The 9,403-nt window shown below is 52.9% G+C and overlaps 1 protein-coding gene, 1 long non-coding RNA gene and 1 other non-coding gene across 3 annotated transcripts; 1 reads left to right on the forward strand and 2 right to left on the reverse strand.

Annotated features, from left to right (window-relative positions):
* Positions 1-1,030: 1,030 nt before the first annotated feature.
* LOC140692506 (U6 spliceosomal RNA) lies at positions 1,031-1,139 on the forward strand. Its single transcript, XR_012068075.1, has one exon. It is a non-coding gene; the product is annotated as a U6 spliceosomal RNA (small nuclear RNA).
* A 1,910-nt stretch (positions 1,140-3,049) lies between these two features.
* Positions 3,050-6,507, reverse strand: LOC140692497 (uncharacterized). The gene is made up of 4 exons (XR_012068066.1): positions 6,446-6,507; positions 6,010-6,094; positions 5,689-5,798; positions 3,050-3,368 (listed from the first exon to the last, which is right to left on the reverse strand). It is a non-coding gene; the product is annotated as an uncharacterized lncRNA (long non-coding RNA).
* LOC140692496 (uncharacterized) lies at positions 3,288-5,319 on the reverse strand. Its single transcript, XM_072956976.1, has 2 exons — positions 5,035-5,319; positions 3,288-4,771 (listed from the first exon to the last, which is right to left on the reverse strand). The coding sequence occupies exon 2, from the start codon at positions 4,613-4,615 to the stop codon at positions 3,560-3,562; it is 1,056 nt and encodes a 351-aa protein (XP_072813077.1). The 5' UTR covers positions 4,616-4,771; positions 5,035-5,319; the 3' UTR covers positions 3,288-3,559.
* Positions 6,508-9,403: the final 2,896 nt, after the last annotated feature.

The following is a 9,403-nucleotide window of genomic DNA, read 5'->3' on the forward strand; positions in this document are numbered from 1 at the left end:
TTTGTTAAATCATGCTTTTTTTTTTTTTTTCCTTTTTTTCCTTCCAGTTTTATTGAGACACAGTTGACATACAGCAGTGTATACTTTGGGGGGCGGGCGGGGAGAGGAATTCGATTTTATGCATTTATTTTTGACCGGAGGTACTGGGGATTTAACCCAAGACCTTGTGCTTGCTTGCTAAGCACACACTCTACCACTGACCTATACCCTCCCCCTTGGCCACTTGTGAAGTCCCTTTCATTCAGCATAATCCATCGGGCACTTGCATTTTGGGGCAGCCTACTCTGGACCCCAACATTTCCCTATTCTGTAACTTCCCTGGAAGTTTTACACATTAAAAGCTGGGCTGTTGACTGTGCGTGTGCGTGTGCGTGTGCGTCCGTGCGTGCGTGCGTGCGGTCTGGGGGCAGGAGGGAGGGAATGGTTTCCTAGGGGGCCTGCGTTTCATGGACCCAGTTTCTTAGTTCTGAGAACAGGTCTGTTCAAGGAAACAGTTGTAGTATCTCGTCTCAGGAGGCGGTGGTGTCGATGGGCTTCTGAAGCTAGGCCTAAGGAGCAAGCAGTCAGGTATCGCCTAAGAGGCACTTGTGTGGACAACCAAAGTACAGCACAAAGGTGAATCGTCGGAGCAGATGAGAAACCAGATTCAGGGCCGGGAGTAGGGGGTCAGTCTGGTAGGAGATTTCCACACATCGGGGTCATCGAAACGGCTCGAGCAGTTTGAAATGCCTCTGATGATGTCCTGGGGTGTTCGGCTCAACTCTCTGAGCGGCTCCCCCGAAAACAGGCCCGAGGATGGTTTCCACAGGAGCTGTTGTGGCCATTTCTCTGACGTTTACCTCCCGTTGTCCAGCTTCCGTCTGCAGGGCTTCAGGAGACGGAGCGTTTTCGTACTCAATGATGCCAAGGCAAAAGGGTGAGAGAAAATGGGAAACATTCGTGGAGAGGGTCCTAGGCAGATAGTGGAGGCAACTAGAAGACCTTCAGTCTCCGGGCTGGCTTTCAGGTTGAGACAAAAACCCTAAGGAAAGCGCTTGCTGCCACAGCACATAGACTAACATGGGAACCATCCAGAGAAGATCAGCACGGCCCCTGAACGTGGACGACACACGCCCATGCGTGAAGCGTTCCATAGTTTTAGTGAAGTCAGTCACCCAGGGAAAGACAGATATCCTATGCCATCACTTCTAGGTGGGATCTGAAAGTAAGTCAAGACACCCATCCATACATAAATAACTCCATTTTAAAAAGACTCCGAGGAACCTATTTACAAAACAGAAACAGACTGGACTCGCAGACATGGAAAAGAAACCGATGGTTAACACAGGGGACAGGGTAGGGTGGAGGAACGGGGTAAGGCGGAGGGATAAATCAGGAGTTTGGGATTAGCAGATATAAACCACCCTATACAAACTAGGTACACAAGTAGGTCCTACTGTCTAGCACAGGGAACTATGTTCAATAGCTTGTAATAACCTATCCTGAAAAAGTATACGTGTGTGTGTGTGTGTGTGTGTGTGTGTGAATAAGTGAATCACTATGCCGTACGTCATAAATGAACACAACATTGTAAGTCAACTATACTTCCATTGACAGAGAGTTCCTACAATAAGCAGGCAGACAGACCGACAGACCGTCAGACAGACAGACAGGCAGGCAGGCAGACAGACAGACAGACAGACAGACAGACACACACACACACACACACACACACACACACACACACACACACACACTGTCTGTCTGTCTGTCTGTCTGTCTGTCTGTCTGTCTCTCTCTCTCTTTCTCTGTCTGTCTGTCTATCTGTCTGTCTCTCTTCTAAGGGTGGAGAAGAGTTTGCTGAGCTATTTCGGGGGCCCTCTCATCCTAGTTCCTATCTCCAAGTTGGTTCAAAGTCCAAAAGGCCGTCAAGCACTTAGTCAGATAGGTCCCTCGAAGAATACCTCCCACATCACGATGACAGACTTCTTAGGCCAGCCGAGAAGGTCCTTCAGTTCTGTGCCCATCTTGGCTCTAAGTTGATGTCAGTCCTCCAGGATCCAAGAAAGCCACGTTGGAAAACAAGTGGTGATTTTGATGGGACAGAAGATCAGTCATTTGGGGGGCGAAGGGTGGGGTAGGGAGAGATACCAGCCTGTCTGTCTGTTTTCATCCAGTGTGGGAGCCTTCCCAAAGAGATAACTCGAGAAGAGAGAAACGGGGAGTTGACAAAGAACACGTGCGGTGGCGTGCCCTCCCCCCACCCCAGGAGAAGGCCAAGCCAGAAGTCCCTCCGGATGGCGGGCTCTGGACTCCGGCTTCCAGGGGAAGCGATATTTTTTCCTCCCCATTTCAGGCCCGGAAGAAGAGGGAGAGGCAGAGTGTCCTTCTCGGGCATCCGTTGTTTCTGAAGCACGCTTGTTGCCGAAAGATCGGCCCCCGTCCCCGATGAGCCCAAGAATCCAGAGACAAGGCCTTGGAGCTTAGAAGAAAAGAGGTCATTTTATCGCTCTGCCGGGCAAAGGGGATTCACAGCAGGCTAGCGTCTTCAAAACTGTGTACCCACCTTGGGGATGGAGTGGGTGGGGTGGTTCTAGAGCCATAGCTCAAACAATCAAGCATCGATCACCATCCACAGAATCGTTTTCTCATCAGAAGACTCAGCATGGTGTCACGATGCCTCCCAGGTGACCCATTCTATAGAGGCTGGCGGTTAGATCTCATTATCTCATAAGCACTCAAGGTGTGGCCTTCTTGGTCACTCAGGCTATTTTGTCAGGTCAGTAGTCCCGTGACCGACCGACCTTCTCCTCGGAGAAGGACTCAGAGACCCAGCACGATGATGACTTGCAATGACTGAAATACAGTAGAAACAGTAAGATCGATAGCTTCCAGTTTCAACAACGGGCCTGGAACCGTGAGCAGCAACCGGTCAGTCAGAAGAGTCGACCGTTTTAAGGGCGAGCATAAGAAACCGAATGACACCCCCCCCCCCAAGCAAATGAATGAATGAATGACCTAATGATCCTCCCCTCCTCTCCCCCCCCCCGCCCAAAAACGAAGCAATCCGTTAGCCTAATTCCAGCCATTTTATTCATCCTCCTTCACCCTGAAGCCCCAGTCAGCCACGTGCCACAGTGGTCTGTTTTCTGGTTTCCTCCACCACCCCAACCCCCACCAACGACCACCCCGCCAACATCCCCCCATGCCCAACCACCACCCCAAGCGCGGGACTGGACGGGGGTGCTGGGGGCTGAGGGGGCGGCGATGGCGGCTTGAGGTGAGGGTGGGGAGTGTTCCGCCCAGATCGTATAGGAAGCTCAAACACAGCTGCAGTACGAGACGAGATGGTAGATTTCTGTGAGTCCTCCCTCCTCTTAAAATCCTTCCTAAGGAGGAGACAGACAGAAAGAGAAACATCACCCTCACTCCCAACGCCTCCTGTGCCCTCGTTGCACCCCAAAACAACAACAAGAAAAACAAAAACAAACACAACCACAAATAACTCGCTGTCCCTGGGGAAGAAGGTTTCGATGGCATGGGGATATCATTCTAAACTTCATTCCCTCTTCATCACATTTCATGGAAACCGATTGCAATCTATGAGGCCCTGTGAAGGTAGGGGTTGGGGGGTTAGGGAGGAGGGAGGGAAGGGAAGGGGGGGAGAGAGAGAGAGAGAGAGAGAGAGAGAGAGAGAGAGAGAGAGAGAGCGAGCAGAGGAGAGGAGGGATAAAAGGGGAGAGGACAGGAAAGGAGAGGAGGGAAAAGAGGGGAGGGAAGGGGAAGTGAGAGGAGGCGAGGGGAGAGGAGAGGAGTGGAGGGGAGGGGAGAAGAGAGGAGCGGAGGGGTGAGGGGGGAAGGGAGGGGAGAACAGGGAAGAGGAGAGGAGGGGAGAGGAGAGGAAAGAGAGACAAGGGAGACAGACAGAAAGGCACACGCGCGCGCGCGTGCGCGCACACACACACACACACACACACACAGAATAGCGAAATGGAGAGAGAGACAGAGAGAGAGAGACAGACAGACAGACAGACAGACACGGATCTAGGTCAGGGAGACTACACATGGGTATTCTTCTGAGTGATTTTATGTGTTTTCTCAATCGCCACCTATGGAGATAAAAGTCGCTCCCATAAGATGAAGGGAGTCCTTCTGCCACTGCCCCCGGCCCCGCCCTCCAGCACCGCTTGTGTTTGTCAGGGATTCCAAGCCAAAGCACGTGGAGGAGTGGGAGAGCTTCCTGGCGGCCCAAGGGGGAGGAAAGTCCGGCAGCATGAGAGAGGTAGTTGGCACGGGGAAGCTGGAGGCAGGCTGACGAGAAGATGGGTGAGGGGGCAGGGAGGAGGGTTTCCCAAGTTGGAGAGCCAAGACGAGGGAGGGGAGCCGTCGGTGGTCGCGTTCTGACCCCGACCCCGACCCAGACTGGAGCGGATCCCTGAAAGGAGGCGGTTCGGGCTCTCCGGCCGAGAACGCCCCTCTCTTCCTCTTTGTGCAGAAACACCTTCCGCGGACCGAGAAAGTCCATCCCGAGACCCTCGTCGGAAGAGTCCTTTCCAGACCCATCACGATCCTCCTGGGCCAAGGGGTCCAGGGGATGGGGCGGGGCCTCCATTCGATCCGTCTTCCGTCCGTCCATCCATCCGCAAGATCTTGAATATCCATGTAGGATTCCGGATGGTAGCAGTTTTCCAGGATCCTCCAGATCCTTGTAAGACCTCTCCTGGCAGATTCGACCCCTAGGTCGTACCGCGCAGCACAGGGCACTAGATTCAGTCCCTCGGGACGAGGGTTCCTGAAAAAGACCAGGAAAAAGAAGAACACAATCACTATGGTGTGCACCAGCCAGAAACCAGCACAACCTCGTCACTCTAACAGACTTGCCAAAGGCGGGGTGAGGAGAGAAAGTCATAGGATGGCTACCATCCCTCCCACCCCCACCCCACACGCCAAGCCCCCCAGCCCATCGTCATCCCTGCTCCCCTCACCCTCCCCCTCCCCTCCATCGACGCCCGCCTCCCGCTTGTACCCCACTCCTCTGAACCCAGCACCACCCACCTCGGCCTGGACGTGCTCGGCTCGGCTCGGCTCGGCTCGGCTCGGCTCGGCTCGGCCCGGCCCGGCCCGGCCCGGCCGTCCGGCCGACTTCTTCGCAGTGTCTAAAATAGCGCCCGGCCGACAGGCAGGTGGCACACGGCACCCGGCAGGGGAGCGAGCGGGACGGTTCGGGATCTCTGGGCGGCGGGGACACGCGGCCGGACAACCAGGAGCACGGACGGCCTGGCGTGCGTTTCTCCGCTCGGGGGGCCTCGACCAGGGACTGTGGTACGGGGAACGGGGACACACACACACACACACACACACACACACACACACACACACCCACCCACCCACCCACCCCTTCACCCCCACCCCCACCCCCACCTCTGACAGCTTTCATTTGTTTTCGGCCGACCGTCCCTCGATGAGGTACAAGTGCCGGGGCTGGGGCTGGGGCTGGGGGGTGGAGTTCCTCCCTCCACAACGACCCCACACGGGCTCTGTTCCAGTCACCCGAGTCCTCTTCCAAGTGAGACCACAGGCCTCCATCACCCGGCGTGAGCACTCGGGGGAAAAAGTCACCATCCTCATCGCTCCGCTCCACCTCTACACGTGAAGAACAGTTCCCAGCCCACGCCACTCAACCCCACCCCACGCCCCGATGCCACCCACCGCAGTGGAGAGAAACGAGATGAATCCACAGACGTCCATCCATCCGATGAAGAAACGGACGGCCCCATTCCAAGGAAGCATAGATATCTAGTCAGGAGATTCATCGAGTACTATGGAGGCGGTGGGAAAGGGGGGGAGGGGTGTTGCGGTGGGGAGGGCCTAGAGATCCAGCAGTACAGCTCGTGCTTAGCATGCAAAAAATAAAGGCCCAGGGTTCAATCCCCAGCACCTACTCTTCAAAAATAACCCGCGGAGAAGCAAGACGGCGGAGTAGAAGGACACTCGTAGCTCACCCTCTCCCACAAATACACCAAAACTCACATCGACGGACCCACTCGGCCAATCAGAGCACCTGCGGAACTCCGACAGAACACCGCCCTCTTCGAAAGACAAAGACGCCCAAAATCTGGTAGGAGAAAAGGAGAAAAGAAAGAGTAAAAAGCAAAACAGTGCGGGAGGGACCGGTCCCGCGGGGAGGGAGCGGCAGAGGAGGAATAGGGCTCGTTCGCCAAAACTGCCCCTCTCCAACGGAGAGGCCGACGGGACGGAGGGGGCGCCCCCGAGCCTCAGATCTACCCAGAGCACCCCTTGACCGACCGATCCAAGTGAAACGGGCACAGAGGGTCCCCGCGACACCCAGCCCGAGTCGCAGGCCAGCAGCCAGGGGCCGGGACAGGCCGCACGAGCCGGGCGGAGGACCAGGGCGGCGGCCGGGAGGGGATACAGAGCAGAACAACCCGCCCCCCCCCCCCCGTACATGACGGGAAAAGAAAGGCAAAGCAACACGGCCGGTGTGCCCTGGGGGGAGGGGCGCCGTAGCCTCCGTCTCCTCAGATCCGCGGCGCCATCACCGGCGCTTCTCGCGAGAAGAGAGGCGGGACGCAGCCACAGCCGCCATAGCCTCTGGCGTGCAGCATGCGGGCGGGGGCGGGGCCGAGACTCGAATCCGCACCCGGGGGCTCCGCAGCCTTCTAGGCAGGACTGAGATTCGTTTACAGCCCGAGGCAGATAGGATATTTCTGCCCCGGTACCTCAGAGAACTCGCGCCACCATGACTAAGAAGGAGCCGAGTTTGGGGACGCAGCTAGGGGCGGGGCGGTTCCACGGTCTTCCCCGAGCCCACCTACGGAGAGGAGCGCCGCCGACCCGAGTCGGAGCACACAGCCGCACAGAGCAGCGGAACGACCGGGGCCGGGAGAGGGCGGGCGGCCAGCCAGCCAGCCACCCTCCTTCCCGGGAGGAACGCAGCATCCGACCGCGGTGCCGGGAACACGTCCTTCCCCCACCCCCCTTTTTTTTTCCTTTTCCTTTCTCTTTTTTAATCTCTCTTCTATCGGTTTTACCTTCTGTTACCTTTTTAACCTTGACTTTTGAACAGTCGTCTACGTTGACGGTTTTAATCCCTTTTAAATGTTTCCTTGAAAATCTTTTTATTCTTCTTATTTTTAAACATCCACCCCCTTTCCTTTTTCTCTTCTCTTGGTTTAGATCTCCTGTTATTGATTATTTACAGGTTTCAGATATCGTTTCTCGATTTTTTTTTCTCCTTTTTATTAAGGTTATTAAAAGACGTCTCAACTCGATCGCTCTTCTGCTTCCACTTACTCTTCTATTATTGATTACACAGTGTCTTCAAACCTTTTCTTTCTCCCTCCTTTTCAAATCCTGTGTTTTATCTCTTGTTAAAATCTGTTCTATTTCCGATTACCTTTTAAAAATTTACTTTTGAAACAATTGTGTTTTATTTTCTGATCTTTTCTATTTTTTAAAGGCTTTTAGAAGACGTCTCAACTCGATCGCTCTTCTGCTTCCACTTGCTCTTCTATTATTGCTTGTACACTGTTTTCAAACCTTTTTTTCCTCCATTCTTTTAAAATCCGGCTCCCCCACGCCCCTCCCCCTCCCACCGTCTCTGTCTCTGTCTCTCTCTCTCTCCCCCTATCCCCCTCTCCGTCTCCCTCTATCTCCCTCTCCCTCTCCCTCTCTCTCTGTCTCTCTCTCTCTGTCTCTCTCTCTCTCTCTCTCTCTCTCTCTCTCTCTCTCCCCCTCTCCCCCCCTCTCCCCCCCTTTTAAAGTTTTATTCCTCTATAGGCTTTAGATAAATACCTAAACTCCTTAAGGACCACAATAGATAACTGATACTCCTTAAGCCACAGTGCCAGAGAGATAGGAGCAGCATGAGGAAGCAGAGGAACCACTCCCAATGAAAAGAGCCAGAGAAATTCCCTGAAAGCACGATCCACAAAATAGACACGGATGGCCTGCTAGATCAAGATTTCAAAAAAGGAGAGATCCAAGTACCGAAGGAACTCCAAGTGATAGTGTTTAGATGTATACTGTACGTCAAAAACGAAATCGAAGCTCTAAAGAAGAGTCAAGGAGAACTGGTCAGCTCATTGGCTGACATGAGAAGTGGTCTAAAGGCTGTCCAAAGGAGGCTAGATCACGCCGAGGAGCGAATAAGTGGCCCAGAAGACAGGACAACAGAAAGAACCCAATCAGAACAGCTGAGAGAAAAACAAAGAAAGAACAACGAAAACAATCTCAGGGACCTACGGGACCATCGAAAGCGTGCCCATCTACGCACAATAGGGGTTCCAGAAGGGGAAGGAAGAAGCAAGGGGGTCGAAAAGGTATTTGAAGAAAGCATGACTGACAATTTCCCAGCTCTAAGGAAGGAATCCGATATCCAAGTCCAGGAGGCTCAGAGGGTGCCAAACAGGGAGAACTCAAACAGACCCACACCGAGACCTATCCTAATCCAGATGGTCAGAGTCAAGGAGAAAGCAATGATCCTAAATGCCTTTAGGCAAGAGAAAAACAAAGAGTGAGTTCCAAGGGAACCCCCATAAGGCTCTCAGCGGATTTCTCTCCACAAACACGTCAGGCCAGAAGGGAGTGGCAAGATCTATTGAAATTCCTGAATGAAACACAAAACAAAACAAAACAAAACAAAACAAAACAAAACAAAACAAAACAAAACAATGCAGCCTAGGATACTCTATCCAGCAAAGCTATCCTTTAGAATAGAAGGAGAGGTAAAGAACTTCACAGACAAGCAAAAACTAAAAGAGTTTTGCAACACTCAACCCATGCGAAAAGAAACATCCACAGGTCTACTCTAAATAGAGAAGAAGCAGGACGGTACAAACATGAGACACTCATCCCCGGAAAGGTGATCACTACCGTTCATTCCAAACAGAATAAACACAAAATTGTAAAAGAAGACATCTAAACCATCAGGAGTGACAGAGGGAAGCAAGAAAATAGAGAGACTTTTATTTTCCCCCCTTCTCCTTCCTTTCTTTCTCTTTGAAACGTTTTGTTCTCGGTAGGATGGGCTTGAGATTCTATTACTATCTGTTTCGTACAGTTATAGTCCTAGGTGAACAGATTTCCAAAAAAAAACACGAACGAACGAACGAACGAACGAACGAACGAACGAACGAACAATACAGAAACAGACCGACAGATTACAAACTTGAGGTTGTCAGGGGTAAGGGCGGTGGGACGGGACTGGGATCTCCACATGTAGAATAGATAAACACGATGGTACCGTGGAACACGGGGAAGAAAAGTTAAAAAAAAAAAAATCAAATAAGCCAAATGACGCCTACCCGCCCGAAGAAAGAAAAGTCCATAGACACGGACACGCATGCGTACAGACACCGCATACAGAGAGAGAGAGAGAGAGAGAGAGAGAGAGAGAGAGACA

This window comes from Vicugna pacos, unplaced genomic scaffold (assembly GCF_048564905.1).
Source record: "Vicugna pacos unplaced genomic scaffold, VicPac4 scaffold_7, whole genome shotgun sequence".
Classification (NCBI taxonomy): domain Eukaryota; kingdom Metazoa; phylum Chordata; class Mammalia; order Artiodactyla; family Camelidae; genus Vicugna; species Vicugna pacos.